The sequence below is a fragment of the Cetorhinus maximus genome, chromosome 17 (assembly GCF_964194155.1).
Source record: "Cetorhinus maximus chromosome 17, sCetMax3.hap1.1, whole genome shotgun sequence".
Classification (NCBI taxonomy): domain Eukaryota; kingdom Metazoa; phylum Chordata; class Chondrichthyes; order Lamniformes; family Cetorhinidae; genus Cetorhinus; species Cetorhinus maximus.
In genome coordinates, this window is record NC_135895.1 from 13580637 (window position 1) to 13598741 (window position 18105).

At 44.3% G+C, this 18105-nt stretch overlaps 1 protein-coding gene across 3 annotated transcripts in view; it reads left to right on the forward strand.

Moving 5' to 3' along the window:
* Positions 1 to 12487, forward strand: part of LOC144692184 (calcium-activated chloride channel regulator 1-like) — a 44343-nt gene extending 31856 nt beyond the window's left edge. For 2 of the 3 annotated variants that reach the window (XM_078560728.1, XM_078560730.1), the window contains 4 exons: positions 5495 to 5662; positions 10782 to 11009; positions 11970 to 12349; positions 12380 to 12487. In XM_078560728.1, the coding sequence (XP_078416854.1) occupies positions 5495 to 5662; positions 10782 to 11009; positions 11970 to 12349; positions 12380 to 12400 (797 nt within the window). In that variant the 3' untranslated portion in view covers positions 12401 to 12487. The other variant, XM_078560729.1, reaches the window with a different exon arrangement.
* Positions 12488 to 18105: the final 5618 nt, after the last annotated feature.

Here is an 18105-nt window from a genome sequence, read left to right on the forward strand (position 1 = left end):
TGTCCCCTGGCAAGCGCAAAGACCCCTGGCAAATGTCCTATTTTTACACCCTTTTTGCAGTTAGCTTTTGCAACATTCAGCCCAAGTCTGTGCATCTGTGTCAACACAACCAACTTCTAGCCAAATATTTGCAATTCTTGACCAACAGGAAGAGTGTTTCTGGCTTCTCTACAAAAAACTAACCTTAATGTGTGCCTCTTATGTATTATTCTAGCCCTCAGGCCATCCTTCTAGCCAATCAGCATCCTAGTTTTGGCTTCTGTTTACTGCTAATGCTAGACTCATTGGAGCCCAAATGTACAAATGTGCCCCAGCTCTCACTCCATATGTTCTTTCTTATAGCAACATTACAGTATTTTGGCACTTAAAGACTTCTTAACAACATTCCAATAATGCATACACATTAAGGTTTTCCATCATTAAGCTTATGTACTGTACAATTTGACAACTTAAGCCTTATTAATTGCACAGATATATCAACAAGGTGAAGTCTAATAGCATGGTAAGGTTTTATGACATGGATTAGATTTTCCAGATCATTGAAACTGAGACAATAGGGATGGAACTACTGTGAAGCTGCTTATACTAAGATGGAGGATATGATGTAATTTTGAAAGTGACACACACTGAAGTAGGTGGATAATGAAGTATATATTTTTTAATTTACTTTAAAGGCAATCTGAGTGAATCCAAAACCATATCTTATTGCTGTGTGGACACTTTCAAAATGTGACAATTGAAGTGCAGAATATTTAATATATTACAAATGGATTTTCCCTGGGACTGCTGGCAGTTTACCAAAGGATTCATTGTTCTATAAGGACAGGTATATTATGTCCAGCAGCCAGGGTTGCAAGCAGATTCCAGATGTAATTTAGGCCGGGTTCAGCCATAGAAACATAGAAAATAGGAGCAGGAGTAGGCCATTCGGCCCTTTTAACCTGCTCCACCATTCATTATGATCATGGCTGATCATCCAACTCAATAGCCTGCTCCCGCTTTCTCCCCGTATCCTTTGATCCCTTTCACCCCAAGAGCTATATCTAACTCCTTCTTGAAAACATACAATGTTTTGGCCTCAACTACTTTCTGTGGTAGCGAATTCCACAGGCTCACCACTGTCTGGGTGTAGAAATTTCTCCTCATCTCAGTCCTAAATGGTCTACCCCGTATCCTCAGACTGTGACCCCTGGTTCTGGAACTCCCCCAGCCATCGGGAACATCCTTCCTGCATCTACCCTGTCTAGTCCTGTTAGAATTTTATAGGTTTCAATGAGATCCCCCCTCTTTCTTCTGAACTCAAGTGAATATAATCCTAACCGACTCAATCTCTCCTCATATGTCAGTCCCGCCATCCCAAGAATCAGTCTGATGAACCTTCGCTGCACTCCCTCTATAGCAAGAACATCCTTCCTCAGATAAGGAGCTCAAAACTGCACACAATATTCCAGGTGTGGTCTCACCAAGGCACTGTATAATTGCAGCAAGGCATCCCTGTTCCTGTACTCGAATCCTCTGGCTATGAAGGCCAACATACCATTTGCCTTCTTTACCGCCTGCTGCACCTGCATGCTTACCTTCAGCGACTGGTGTACGAGGACACCCAGGTCTGGTTGCACATTCCCCTCTCTCAATTTATAGCCATTCAGGTAATAATCTGCCTTCCTGTTTTTGCTTCCAAAGTGGATAACCTCACATTTATCCACATTATATTGCATCTGCCATGCATTTGGCCACTCACTCAGCTTGTCCAAATCACCCTGAAGCATCTCTGCACCCTCCTCACAGCTCACCCTCCCACCCAGCTTTGTGTCATCTGCAAATTTGGAGATATTACATTTAGCTCCCTCATCTAAATCATTAATATATATTGTGAATAGCTGGGGTCCCAGCACCGATCCCTGCGGTACCCCACTAGTCACTGCCTGCCATTCGGAAAAAGACCCATTTATTCCTACTCTTTGTTTCCTGTCTGCCAACCAGTTTTCTATCCATCCAATATACTACCCCCAATCCCATGTGCTTTAATTTTACATGCTAATCTCTTATGTGGGACTTTGTCGAAAGCCTTCTGAAAGTCCAAATAAACCACATCCACTGGCTCCCCCTCATCAACTCTACTAGTTACATTCTCAAAAAATTCCAGTAGATTTGTCAAGCATGATTTCCCTTTTGTAAATCCATGCTGACTCTGTCCGATTCTGCCACTGTTTTCCAAGTGCTCAGCTATTAAATCTTTTAGAATGGACTCTAGAATTTTCGCCACTACCTACATCAGGCTGACTGGTCTATAATTCCCTGTTTTCTCTCTGCCTCCCTCTTTAAATAGTGGGGTTACATTAGCTACCCTCCAATCTGTAGGAACTGTTCCAGAGTCTATAGAATCGCGGAATATAATCACCAATGCATCCATGAGGCAAACATTTTCTCAGACCGACTTGTGGAGATGGAGCCTGTAACAAAGCATCAACGAAAGGAATAACGTAGGGCCAAGGGATGGAGATTCCCTTCCATGAGATGTTCCTGGGCCTCAGCTCAGAGTCAGGATGTGATGCAGAAACAGAGGAGTTACATCTGCTCTCCCCAGACACGCTTCCCAGGCAAGTGGTCGGCATGGGGTCCAGCTGAAGGTCCAGGACTGGATTGAAGATGGGGTTTGGGGGTTGATCAAACCTTTTTTTCAATACTTTTGTTTTCTGTATTGATAATTTTAACTGATATAATTTTACTGACTTGTGTCAGTGTTGGCCAAAAGCAGTATGAAGAGATTTGATTGGTTTCTAATTTGATTGATGTTATGGTGTTTGTTCACTGCTGCTGAGGAACTTTTCAGTCAATCCAGTGAATAGAAATGGTGCTCGATTACCTTTAGTTTCATTTACAGTGAATGATGATTTGATCGTGATCTCTTTGCACTGTCGACTCATTCAGATTGGCAGCTGCACTAGGTGTGATGGTATGACTCAACTAAAGGAAGGGTAAAAATTCTGGCAGCACTACTGAAGGTGGACTCTGTGCCATCAGTCATTTCCACGGTGACCCAGGCAGTGTACCATCTTGAGAAGGGCACTTGCCCAGGTGCCCCCTGTATGCATCTAAGCAGCTAAGTGATGATATCATGATCTCAGACAGCTCAACCAGCTGATATATTCGTTTCCTCATTCTTTCATGGGATGTGGGCGTCGCAGGCAAAGCCAGCATTTATTGCCCGCCCCTAATTGCCCTTGCCTTGAGTAGCTTGCTAATAAGTCTCTGGAAGTACTCTGGACCGTTTTTCGAGATGTTGTGGTGATTTGGTGGATTTGCCAGATAGTGTTGCTGCCTCCCCAAAGGGGGGTTGGGGGCAGAGAATTTGATGACCTGTCCACACAAAGTCTGCAACGGGTATGAGGGCTGTAGTTGCGGTTCCTCTAGGTCGGCAGAGTGATGTGGAGATGGAGCAGAGGCTGCAGAGGGGGCAAACTCTGCACAATGCCATCTGCCAACTTGAAGCCAGACTCCTCCATACTCATTGACAGTGACAGGAGGCTGTCTGGCAGGCCAATCAGTGCACCCAACATCTCAGTGCACAATTCCATCTACGTTCTCCATCTACGCCCCATCGAGGCCCTCACCTGAATCCTCTGCAGCAGAACACAACTGCAAACTCACCCGCTGGGGAGCTGGCTCACGAGCTATCCTTTCCCAATGACATGACTGCAACCCACTTGAGCTCAGTGACTCACCACATGCTAATCCCAACTCTATACCGCCCTCTAAGGCAGATGGTGGAATCGTGGTAATGTCATCCAAAGGCCCAATATCTGGGCACATGGGTTTAAATCCCACCATGGTGGCTGATGGAATTTAAATGCAATTAATGAATCTGGAATATAAAACTAGTCTCAGTTAATAGTGACCATTGTCAAAAAAAACCCATCTGGTTCACTAATGTCCTTTAGGGAAGGAAATCCACCATTCTTACCTGGTCAGACCCACAGGAATGTGGTTGACTCTTAACTGCCTTTGAAATGGCCTAGCAAGACAAGTGATGCCCACATCCCGTGAAAGAATAGCTGCAAGTTTCAGATCAAATAACAGGGACTCTTCATCAGTACTGAAATGTTGCTCTCTCTCCTACCCCTTTGGCTAGTGTGTCTAGGTGGGTGCCAGTTCTTGGCTATCTGGAAGCAGAAAAACAGAAGGGGACTTGTGGAATGAGGGAAATGGAGGGGTGGGGGGGGTGGGGGGGGGGTGCGGTGGGGTAGGTGCGGGGCGGGGTGGTTGGGTGGAAAAGAAAGAGGTCCATGGTCACACGATCTGCAGGATGAAGGTGAGCTGGGAATTGAGAAGGGACATAAGGCAGGAACATACCATCATCCTGAATGTTCTCAGCCACATTGGATGCCATAAGCTCTGTTGCAGCCATGAATTAGAGAGCCAACTCCTCATTATGGCTAAGGAGATGCAGGCACCCTTGTCTCCCTTCTGTTGTGTGTCACCTTGTCCTTAAAGTGAGAGGGAACAATGTCAGTGATTGCATTGTACTGTGTCTGGGTGATGTGCCTGCCACAGCTGAATAGCTTGAGGTGTGAGGTTGGCAGTATTGGTTGGGGTGTGAGAGGGAGGCGGAGAATTTGGATGTTAGGCGTGAGTCTGGAATACAAGGGAGAATTACTGAGTGAGTGATGGGGAAGTGGTGCATTGTGTGAGAGGTTGTTGGTGTGGTGAGTAAGAAATATCATGGAGAGATGATGAACTTTGACCAGCCAGGTGAGGTCATTAGATTTCTTGTGGTACTGCTCAGATCCTCAGATCCAGGAGTTGACCTTCCTGACCACCTGCCCATGATCCTTCCTGGGGGTGGTTCATTAGGGCCTCTTGCTTTCCCCCCCAATAGAATAATGGCACTTCTCCACCTGCCCAACTCCACCCCTAAGACCACCAGTGTTGTATCAGTGACCCTGGAGCTTAATTTCTGCCTCGGTTTTCCACTTCCTTTGCTTAGAATTACCAAATAGTATCCAACAGCAGCTTCCCATAGTTCAGTGCAATTTCATTTACAGGGATAGGCTTCCTTTAAGAACAGAAGAGTGGCTGCAGCACTGCTCGGTGTCCTACTGAGTGTAGAGGCAGCCAGCAGTGCAGTCGGCACTTGGTCTGTGTATAGAGGAGGTGACAGCACAAAATTCATGTGTTGTTTACCTCCACTGGACCTGGCACAAGCAGGTCACGAACGGTGATCACTGTGCCCAAAAATGGCACAACCCAATTTTTAGTCCTAAAATTTTTATTTACATTGATAAATGATGCAAAAATGTATACCAGATCAATATGTTACATTTATAGCAATTCACAGATAAAATGCATTTTGGGATTTGAAATTAGCTCTTCCCTGAACATTTCACTTTGTCATCAGTGAACACTCATATGATGAGTGTGTGATAACCCAAGTACAGTATTATTATTCCGTGCTCCTCTCAGTGTACAGCTATTTGCCCTTTCTTGCCTTTAGCTGCTGATATTGTCAAGAATGATGGTATCTACACGAGGTATTTCTCTAAGTATTCTGGATATGGAAGATACAACTTTAAAGTACGTGTAGAGGGAAAAGAAGGGACTACAAAGATAGCAATCCGAACAGGGGCTCATGCCTTTTACATACCAGGATACACGGAAAATGGTAAGAAACACTTGGCAATGCCAATGAAGAATGTGCAGAGATGCCATCGCAGTGGTGTATGATTTTGTACTGTGATGATCTATTGAGTTGCGAGTTCTCTGTATGCTTTGAGCTGCCACTGGGACAATATTTTACATAATGCATAAACTTTCTCATAATTAATTGCAGGAACTTATACCAGTCCTTACAGCCCATATTAAGTCCTAAGCTAAATAATGGCGTTGGGCAGTGCTGGACAGGAAGGATCACTCTGATGTGTGTTCTTTTCTTACTGATGAGAATCTGTAGCCATCTGATATCTCTAAAGCCAACGAACATTGCACGCTTCCTGAGCATATACTGTTCATACAAAGGTGCGCTTGTTAAGACTTTCTGCAATGGGGTTTATACAGATGCTAGCTGTTACTCTTTGCTGCATAAGTCAGTGATAACTTGTCTTTTCCAATCTTTATTGCAAAAGAAACCTTTGTCCTACCTGCACTGCAGTAAATTCCTCATCAATACTCCTGCTTGCTGTGATAAAAGACTGCCTTCTGCAGCCGTATGTCTTCCTGAAGTATGTCTTAATTTAACAGGTGGAATCTTGTGCCATCCCCATGGTCAATGTACTTGGAGATGGGGCCTCCGCCACTTGTCTGCAATTCATGCCCACTTATGGGTCTCGTCCTGCTGCCGTTTGGCATTAATCCAGCAGCAGGCGGGCAGCTCACCATACGGGGAGCACAACCAGCAAATCCTGGCGTGTTTGCTGCGGGTTCCTTGGGGGTAGGCGAGTGGGGGTTTCGAATTTTGAACCATAGTGGACAGCTGTATCTTAGGAGCCATATTTGTTGTTAGGTTCCTTAATATGAATAATCAACACAATCCCATCTAAACATTTACTGTATTATAGAAATAATTTGCCTATACTGCATTTGCCACCTGCAACTTTCTGGGAGATTCATGTTTTCTGCTCCTTTTATAAGGAAGTATAGAGCCAAAACAGCAAAATACTCATTGTTATTAAACTTCCGGATAAAACCAGAGAGAGAAGAGAGTTTGAATAGAATGGTGAGATGCAAGATTCAGAATAAAACAAGAGACAGGGTGGGGTCGCTCCTTCAAAAGCACTCAGTGTCTGATTGAGGGACCCGGCATCAGGAAAGGGGATAGCCTGCTTAGAACCAACCCCCCCTGCCCTTGCAGCTGCCCCCGCACCCCACCCCCCTCCTGTCACCCCCTTCCCTGAGATCCCCAGCCTGCAACCCCTTTCCCGCCATCACTCACCTGTGCACGTGCCCCTCCTCTATCTAGGCCTCGGCTGGGTGGCATAGAGGCAGCAGCCACCGTCTGCCCAGTGGTGCTACTGAATGCAGAATAGCAATCGGCCTCTGATTGGCCAGCAGCTAACAGCGGGTGGGACTTTATGACCCAGGGGTCCTGGATCCGGGCGGGGGGTGGGGTGGGTTATGACGCAGTGGTCTCACCAGCTCTCCAGCCAGAGGCCAAGACCCCTGTCATCTCCCCAAGATTCTAACCCAATATTAAATAATTCTATATAATACCATCTAGCTTATTCTATTTTAAAACCAATATGTGTTGATCCTTGGACAGAGACATCATTGTAAGATCTTGATGTACTTCAGCACATTTTGAACAACCATAGTGGACAAGTGTATCTTAGGAGCCATATTTGTTGTTAGGTTCTTCAATATGAATAACACAATCCCATCTAAGCATTTACTGTATTATAGAAATAATTTGCCCATAAAAGCATACTGCATTTGCCACCTGCAACTTTCTGGGAGATTCATGTGTTCTGCTCCTTTTATAGAACCATAGAACTATAGAAAAGTTACAGAACAGAAGGAGGCCATTCGGCCCATCTTGTCCATGCCAGCCCGAGGACACCCAGGTGCCCTTTCTAATCCCACCTTCCTGCACCCGGCCCATAGCCCTGCAGCTTACAGCACTTAAGGTGCAGATCCAGGTACTTTTTAAAAGAGTTTAAAGTTTCTGCCTCTCTCACCAACGTGGGCAGCGAATTCCAGACACCCACTACCCTCTGTGTAAAAAGGTTCTTCCTCATGTCCCCCCGACACCTTCTGCCACTTATCTTGAATCTATGTCCCCTGGTTCTAGAATTCTCCATCAAGGGAAACAATTTTATCCTGTCCACTCTATCTATTCCCCTCATAATTTTGTACACCTCAATCAAGTCACCTCTCAGTCTTCTTTCTTCTAAGGGAAATAACCCCAGCCTATCCAATCTCTCCTCGTAGCTACACTTTTCTTGTAAACCTCCTCTGCCATATCTTCAGAGCTATTACGTCCTTCCTGTAATGTGGTGACCAGAACTGCACACAATACTCCAGTTGTGGCCTCACCAGTGTTTTATACAATTCCAACATTAAATCCTTACTTTTATATTCTATACCTTTGCCAATGAAGGAGAGCATTCCATATGCCTTCTTTACTACCTTGTCTACTTGAACTGCTGCCTTCAGGGACCTGCATACTTGTACGCCAAGATCTCTCACTTCATCTACCCCTCTTAGTATATTCCCATTTATTATGTAATCCCTGTAACTGTTTGATCTCCCTAAATGTATGACCTCACACTTCTCTATGTTAAAATCCATCTGCCACTTTACCGCCCACTCCACCAACCCATCTATATCCTTTTGGAGATTATGGCTATCCTCTACACTATCCACTACTTGGCCAATCTTTGTGTCATCTGCAACTTTCCCAATCGTGCCCCCCACATTCACGTCCAAATCGTTAATATACAACACAAACAGCAAGGGTCCCAACACCAAGCCCTGTGGAACACCACTTGAGACAACTTTCCATTCACAAGGGCATCCATCAACCATTACCCTTTGTTTCCTGTTACAAAGCCAACCTTTTATCCAGTTTGCCACATTACCCTGAATCCCCATGGGCTTTTACTTTCCCGACCAATCTGCCATGTGGGACCTTGTCAAATGCCTTGCTAAAATCCATGTACACAACATCCACTGCACTACCTTCATCAACCCTTCTTGTCACTAAGAAAGTATAGAGCCAAAACAGCAAAATATTCATTGTTATTAAACTTCAAGATAAAACCAGAGAGAGAAGAGAGTTTGAATAGAACGATGAGATAAAAGACTCAGAATTAAACAAGAGACAGAGTCAGATTAAGAAGAGACGTAACCAAAGAGAAGAAATTCAGGATGAAACAAGAAGGAAAAAATAAGCCCAGAAAATACTGGAAACATTCTGCAGGACAGGCAGCATCTGTGGAAAGAGAAATGTTAGGGATGATTCTTCAGGTCGATAACTATTCATGAAAACATACTACTTGATAGGTTCGGTGCTGGGGAGATGTCTCCCCTGGCTGAGCAGTCTAAAAGTACAGGTCATCGACTCAGGATAAGGTATTAGCAATTTTGGACTGAGTTGAGGAGAAATTTCTTCACTCAGAAGGTTAAGAATCTTTGGAAATTATCTATCCCAGAGAGCTGTAGATACTCAGCCATTCAGTAGATTCAAGACTGAGATCAGTAGATTTTTGAATAACAAAGATATGGGGATGGGGATAGAGTGGGAACATTGAGTTGAGGTAGAAAATCAACCATGACCTTGTTGAATAGTGGAACGTGTTCAAAGTGACAAATAATCTACACCTGCTCCTATTTCTTATGTTGGCCTGCTGACTGTTTCCAACATTTTTTGTTTTTATATAAGGCTTCCAGCGTCTGCAATACTTAGCTTCATGTTTCAGAGCAAAAAGAAAGTCAGACACACAACAGAAAGAATAAGTCAGAATAAAACCGATCTTTAGGCCAAAGGCCTTCTGTCCGCTGTTCCCCCAACTACAAGTAGATCCTGGGGCGAGTCATTGTCTGATTGCCCCTTCCTCCATCTGTGAGGAGGTGATGAGCTTTTTCTCACTGGCTCCCCCACGTTACTCCTTCTTCTTCAGTTCGCTGCCCGAAGGTTGGTCTGATCGACAGCGCCGTGTTCTCCACCATGGGGACGGCAAGGAGGCAGGTCCTCAATTCACCCCAGCCAGAGTGGGGGTCGAGCCCAGTGCTGTTGGCACTAATCTGAACCGCAACGGCCACCCAGCCCACTGCCTCCAAGGAGTCCAAGTGGTTGTGGCAACATGCACTTTTACATGCATGTTGTAGCCTGGAGCTATGGATAGTGATGGTAAAGGCTCCAGCTTTCTTTCCATCACATGGTTAAAATACAGGTGCAGCAGATAATTAGGAAAGCTATTAGAATGTTATCATCTATTGCGAGGGGAATTGAATACAAAAGTAGGGAGGTTATACAGGGCATTTTTGAGACCACATCTGGAGTACTGTGTACAATATTGGTCACCTTATTTAAGGAAGGATGTAAATGCATTGGAAGCTGTTCAGGGAAGGTTTACTAAATTCATACCCGGAATGGGCGGGTTGTCTTATGAGGAAAGGCTGGACAGCTAGGCTTGTATCTGCTGGAGTTTAGAAGAGTAAGAGGCGACTTGATTGAAACATATAAGATCCTGAGGGGTCTTGACAGGGTGGATGTGGAGAAGATGTTTCCTCTTGTGGGAGAATCTAAAACTAGTTTAAAAATAAGGGGTCACCCATTTAAGACAGAGATGAGGAGAATTTTTTTCTCTCAAAGGGTGGTGTGTCTTTGGAACTCTCTTCCTCAAAAGGTGGTGGAAGCAGGGTCTTTGAATATTTTTAAGGCAGAGGGTAGATAGATTCTTAATAAGCAAAGGGGTGAAAGGTTATCGGGAATAGGCAAGAATGTGGGGTTGTGGTTACAATCAGATCAGCCATGATCTTATTGAATGATGGAGCAGGCTCAAGGGGCCAAGTGGTCTACTCCTGCTCCTAATTCATATGTTTGTATGACCAGGAGTCGGTCCCGCTCTTACTGCAAGCCTTTGGCATATGATGGAAGGATTTGCAGACTGATCCTCAACCTGTTTGGCTGCATTAAGAATGCACCTTCTTGGTCGCACACTGTTTGGCGAAAGCCAGAAACTTGTCATGAGGGAAATTGCAGGCAAGTCCTGTAGATCAAGATATTTGCTGGTTAAGTCTGTGTAGTTGGGGTCTAAGAGTGACATGTCTTCCTTTTCATGTAGGCATGATTCAGACAAATCTACCAAGGCCTCCAGGCAACATGGAAGATCTGCAGGCTGAGTTAGGGGACTTCAGCAGGGTCAAATCAGGAGGAGTAATTTCAGTTCCAGCAGGAACACCCATTGTTGACTTTCCACCATGCAAAATCACGGACCTCCAAGCAACAATAGTCAAAAATAAAGTTGAGCTGGAATGGACAGCACCAGGAGACGATTACGATCAGGGAGCAGGTAATTGTTGCTAAATTTGGCTTCCTTATAAAAAAATCTTTGTTTGTAGGAGTGTTTTGAACAGGTCATTGATGAATGCTGATGACGAGTGGAGATATCACACACGGAAGAAAAGCACCTACCCACAGGAAAATAGAAACCAAGTAAACCTTGGCGATATGGTGAATTTATATATGGCAAAGAAGCCAATGGCATCGGCTGCTTGTGTGCTGCTTTGAGGAATAAGTTATGATTTATGAGTTGTGGCGTAACAGTGCATGTGGCAAAGCCTGAAAACAGCAGTGAAATAAATGACCAGTCTTGGTGGTGCTGAGGGATAAATGTTTGTCAGGATACTGAGGGAACATCATTGCTCTTCATCAAATAGCACCAATGTAAATTGTTATCCACTGAAGAAGCAGGAACCGAGTGCATTGTCTAATTTAAAAGACTCTTATAATGCAGGCTAAGTAATGGACCAAAGTGTTAGCCTCAAGACACGGGGTCCTTGATCCCAAGGGAAGACCCGCCCTGAGTAGAATAAGATGCAGCTCTCCAGCAACACCACCATCACACCCACAACATTCTGCCCTATGTCCCTAGACTGAGGTGAGGAGACATTTCTTCACTCAGAGGATGGTGAATTTTTGGGATTCTCTACCCTAGAGGAATGTGGAAGCTCAATCGTTGAGCATGTTCAAGAGAGAAATCAATAGGTTTTTGGCTAATGACATCAATAGATATGGTGATAGTGGGGAAAATTAGCATAGAGGTAGATGATCAGCCATGATCTGTTTGAATGGCGGAGCAGGCTCGATGGGTTGAATCCTGCTCCTACGTCCCTATCGTATTTTAAACTTTATTAAAGGAGCAATTAGAGGTGGAGTAAACACCTATTTATAAAGTCAAAGATTGCCTTTTTTTATGATCTTTTGTGAATGCATTAATTTCCTTCATTTATTTTATTTCTTCGTTACTTAGCGTCTCGCTATGAGATGAGAATGAGTGACAACCTTCTACAGCTACGGGACAATTTCTCAACAGCAGCTCTGGTTAACTTAACCAGCTTGAATCCACAACCATATGGCTCAAGGGAAGCAATTGCATTTGTTCCTGAAAATACAAAACTGCAAAATGGGACAACTATCTACTTCGCTCTCTGTGCATATGACAAAATCAATCAGTCCTCTGAAATGTCTAACGTAGCCAAGGCTTCTGTCTATGTGCCATTGATTAAGCACGCAAAGGGCAATAATAGTGTATCAGAGGTTGTTTGGAGTGTAATAGTTGTCACAATTCTTGTGTGTTTGATCATTGGAATTATTTATTACCTGGTACAGAGAAAAAAGACTAGAATTTATGTGCCAAAGTAATGTCCCTGCAGTGGGAAGGAATCGGCGGCATGCAGTTAATGAGATTAATAATTCAAACACTTAACCAGATTTCACTTCATAGAAGTAAAGGCTTGGTGCTGAGGGGTGTTAGTGGGGGCGGGGTGGGGGGTGGGGGGTGGTGGGGTGAAAATCCATAGGTTTTCTCAAATATTTACACCATTTTCCGTGGTTTCCATTGGCTTGGGAGAGTTAGGAAAGCTGCATGGGTTGAAACCCCAGTGGTACCCCGGACACACTCCAGCTATGCTTCTCACAGATCTATGCGTTTAATTTCTCTGGATTTGGGTCATTTTGTGCGTTCTTACAAGGAAGGATTTTGTATAATTGACTATTTTTGATGTTATCTCTGTTGCTCTCCATTAATAAACAATATTTCTTGTAATGGGTGTATATTGTTTTCTTTGAGTGGCTGCCACCATCTATCAGAAGTTCACGCGGAGGTTCCCAATGACATCGTCATTATTTGGAATAGATCCCACACCCAGAAAACTAAAAATTTATACGATTCAAGTTTCATACTTGCCGCCTTCAACAACAATAACTTACATTTAAATTCCATCTTTAATGTAACAAAATACATCGAGGGTCATAAATGGAAAGGGAGGCTGAACCGTGGATGGAGGGATTGGATGACTGAAAGTCTGAACAGAAAGATATGTTTTTGAGGAGACTTTTAAAGGAGGAACAGAGAAGTAGAGTGGCCGATCTAAAAGGCAGAGCCAAGGCCACTGGTGACTCTGCCAGCACCAGTTGAATGAAGTGACAGGGCACAAACACAATGTCAGGGTCTGAGACCAAAGCTACAATGGAAGATATGAGGCTGGTATGTATTGCAAAGAAAGGAAGGGGGATAGATGTGGAGCAGTGGTGGGATTCATTGGTGTTGGTGTGGGTTGGGAGAGGACATGAGGAGCCAGCGGAGAGCAGTGCGAATGAGGGTGATGCGTAAACAAGACTTAGTGCAGGGTAAAGGTGGAGCCATTGTGGATGAGTTGGAGTTTGTGGATAATAGGAGGCCATTGCAATAGTTATGGTTAGAGATAACATGAATATGAGTGTCAGTGTGGAGGGCCACAGGTAGGGGAAGAGGTGGACATTGTTGCCCAGTTGGAACGAGGTAATCTTAGAGATAGTCAGGATTCAGAATGTGAAGCTCAGCTCAGGGTTGAACATGATGCTGAGGTTTTCCATGGTCTGGTTCAGCCTGAGCCAGTGGCCAGATATGGGGATGGAAACCATAGCAACGGAGTTCCATTAATGGCTATGGCCAAAAATGATAGATTTGTCCTTCCTGATGTTAATGAGGAAAGTTGTGATTCATCTATTACTAGGTGTTGGTTAGACAGTCTGACAGTTTGGGGTGGGTGGTGCCAGAGGGGTAATGTTGGGTGTTATCAGCTGATTCACTAAAGGGCAGCAGAAGCAGAGAGGGTAGAAAGTTAGAACTTTAGTTAATTCCAGAAAGTGCAGTTTGAACTAAGGAGAGAAGACATTGCTGGAGATATATTCACTGTATTCAGGTAGAACAGACTGGATTCTCACACAAAGATGGAAAATGGAGCAGGTATGATGGAAGGGGATTGTGTCATCCTTCATTGCCACAGTGACTATGCTTCAAAAAGTACTTCATTGGCTGTAAAGCACTTTGAGACCTCCTGGGATTATAAATAGTGCTCTTCCTACTCTCATATCATAGAGAGGTCAAGGCTGATAAAGAGAGAAAGCACACCACTGTTATATTCAGAGAACATCATTCGTGATTTTGGTCAGTTTTTCCTCTATAAAGCCATTCACCTTTACATGGTGTGATCGCTGCCTCAGTCAAAAATTAGTCCAGATCCCTCTTTAAATGTGAAGAGACAGCACCCACCTTGCCAGCCAGCAACACATTCCAAATTCTTCCTTTCCTAGTTTTACAGCTTTAGTATTTTTGCAGTTATCTTTACAATGTTTGTTCTTCTTGCTGAGTACAAATCTGCAGTATACCGCACCTATATGCACCTGAATCTTCTCATTTATTTTTGGATTCAGCTTCTTGCCGACCTCCACTCTAATAGCTCCTTTAACCAATTTAATTCCTGGTCTACTTCTAGACAGCTCCTAGATTTTTACCAGTAACTTAATTAATCCTATAATGGTGCACACTGTCTGCTGGCGGGTTGTATGGTTCCGCTCAAGCTGTACAACCTTCACTGTAATCCAGGCACCTTGGCAGTGAGTATCAACCAGAGCCACCCAGGTAACAAATGTAGACCCCATTCCCCTTTACCCCCAGGCTCCCCCTCCTACGGATTGTGACAACCGGTACCCCATGATATTGCTTTGCAGTCTGAAGTCCCATGTTCGATGCTGATTGTTAGCCAAATGAAGCACGGTGTCTCTTAATCTGCCTGCCACAGATGCACCTGTCCATGACATTATCGGTAGGAGTGACCACCACACAGCCCTTGTGGAGGCGAAGTCCCGCCTTCACACTGAGGATACCCCCCATCATGTTGTGTGTCACTACCACCGTGCTAAATGGGATAGACTTCGAACAGATCTAGCAACTCAGGACTAGGCATCCATGAGGCGCTGTGGGCTATCAGCAGCAGCAGAATCGTACTCGAAAACTATCTATAACCTCATGGCCCAGCATATCCCCCAACTCTACCATGACCACCAAGCCAGGGGATCAACACTGGTTCAATGAAGAGTGCAGGAGGGCATGCCAGGAGCAGCACCAGGCATACCTAAAAATGAGGTGTCAACCTGGTGATGCTATAACACAGGGCTACTTGTGTGCCAAACATCATGAGCAGCAAGTTATAGAGAGGGCTAAGCGATTCCTCAACCAACGGATCAGATCTAAGCTCTGCAGTCCTGCCACATCCAGTCGTGAATGGTGGTGGACAATTAAACAACTCACTGGAGGAGGAGGCTCCACGAATATCCCCATCCTCAATGATGGAGGACCCCAGCACATCAATGCAAAAGATAAGGCTGAAGGTACGATCTTCAGCCAGAAGTGCTGAGTGGATGATCCATCTCGGCCTCCTCTGGAGGCCCCCAGCATCACAGATGCCAGTCTTCAGCCAATTTGATTCACTCCACGTGATATCAAGAAATGGTTGAAGCCACTGGATGCTGCAAAGACTCCGAGCCCTGACAATATTCCGCCAATAGTACTGAAGATTTGTGCTCCAGAACTTGCCGCACCCCCAGCCAAGCTGTTCCAGTACAGCTACAACACTGGCCTCTACCCGGCTATGTGGAAAATTGCCCAGGGATGTCCTGTACACAAAAAGCAGGACAAATCCAACCCAGCCAATTATCTCCCCATCAGTCTACTCTCGAACATCAGTAAAGTAATGGAAGGGGTCATCAACAGTGCTATCAAGCAGCACTAGCTTAGCAATAACCTGCTTACTGACACCCAGATGGGTTCTGCCAGGGCCACTCAGCTCCTGACCTCATTACAGCCTTGGTTGAAACATCGACAAAAGAGCTGATCTCCCGAGGTGGGGTGAGAGTGACTGCCCTTGACATCAAGGCAGCATTTGACTGAGTGTGGCATCAAGGAGCCCTAACAAAACTGGAGTCAATGGGAATCAGGGGGAAAACTCTCCGCTGGTTGGAGTCATATCTAGCAAAAAGGAAGATGGTTGTGGCTGTTGGAAGTCAGCCATCTCAGCTCCAGGACATCACTGCAGGAGTTCCTCAGGGTAGTGTCCTTGGCCCAACCATCTTCAGCTACTTTATCAATGATCTTCCTTCCATCGTAAGGTCAGAAGTGGAGATGTTCGCTGATGATTGCACAATGTTCAGCACCATTCGCGACCCCTCAGATACTGAAGCAGTCCATGTCCAAATGCAGCAAGATCTACATAATATCCAGGCTTGGGTTGACAAGTGGCAAGTAACATTCACGCCATCCAGTTTCATTCCCTGTAGGCTGCACAGCAGTTTATACAACTGAGTGGCTGCTGTAATGCTTCACACCAGCTTCTTTCCACTCTATTTACTTCATTTCACCCTGTCACCTTATCCTTTTGTTCCTTTCCCGCTCATGTACTTATCTAGCTTCCTCTTAAATGCATCGACGCTATCAGCCTCAACTGTTCCATGTGGTAGCAAGTTCCACACTCTAATCACTCACTGGCTTTAGAGCTTTTTCCTGAATTCCTTTTAGGATTTATACTTGGGTTTGGGCTATCCTATATTTATGGACCTTGTGGTTTTGGACTCCCTCACAAATGAAAGTATATTTTCTACATCTCCCTTGTTGAGCGTTTTCATGATTTTAGATGTTCATTTCAGGCCATCCCACAATCTTCTCTTTTTACACTTTTAAACAAAGATGAAGGGCAATTGAATGATGAAAAGACAAGAAAAATTAATGAGTTAGTCAACTAAACTCTTGCAAAGTCTGAGAATGCTAGGCCATTTCAGAGTCACCCACATTGCTGTGGGCCATGTGAGCTATAGGGCATCAGTAAGCCAGATGGGTTTCACAGCAATCATTTTATGGTCATCATTAGACTTTTAATTGCAGTTTTTTGATTGAATTTCAATTCCAACTACCATGGTGGGATTTGAACCTTGGTCTACCAGGGCATTACCCTGGGTCACTAGCCCCATGATGATACCACTATGCCATCACCTCCCACTAACCACAGCTCCAACTTAAGCATTTCTCACCAGGGCATTTATACCACTATCTGATTTGCTCTCATAGGTTACTTCCTATCCAGAAATATCCCACATGTTGATTAAGTATTTCAAAATATGGTGGGTTAAAACTATATCATTATATGTAGAGTTAACATTTCCCACGGATACAATTTTATTTAAATAAAACAGTACAGCAAAATTACACTAACAGGGCTTCTCAGAGAGCCGGGCAGTCACACTGCAGTATCCCTGCTGATTTCTTGATTAATCCTGTCCCTCCTAGACATAGAATCATACAGCACAGAAGGAGGCTATTCAACCTATCAAGGCTGAAGTGTGTGCCACCTGCAAGATGCACTGCAGGAACCCACCAACGCTCCTTCAACAGCATCTTCCAGACTCATGAACTCTAAAGTTACTGACAGATGTTTATTCACCTGCTGTTTAACTCCGTCTTGCTTCCAGTATCAGCAAAAAATATGCTTTCATAATAAAAAAAGGCTACACCCAGATAATAGAGGCTATTTCTGGTAAGTCGCAATTAGAAAGGCTTAGTGCTGACAATCCAACCTGCATTTTGAGATCTGAGCATTGAGGAAAGTCACATTGAAACATTAGTCATCATCCCTTCAGTTAAGATGACTAACTCTTTAATTTTTCTTGTCTTTTCATCATTCAGTTGCCCTTCGTTTTTGTTTAAAACTGTAAAAAGAGAAGATTATGGGATGGCCTGAAATGAACATTTAAAATCATGAAAACGCTCAGCAAGGGAGATGTAGAAAATATGCTTTCATTTGTGAGGGAGTCCAAAACCACAAGGTCCATAAATATAGGATAGCCCAAACCCAAGTATAAATCCTAAAAGGAATTCAGGAAAAAGCTCTAAAGCCAGTGAGTGATTAGAGTGTGGAACTTGCTACCACATGGAACAGTTGAGGCTGATAGCGTCGATGCATTTAAGAGGAAGCTAGATAAGTACATGAGCGGGAAAGGAACAAAAGGATAAGTTGACAGGGTGAAATGAAGTAAAATAGAGTGGAAAGAAGCTGGTGTGAAGCATTACATCAGCA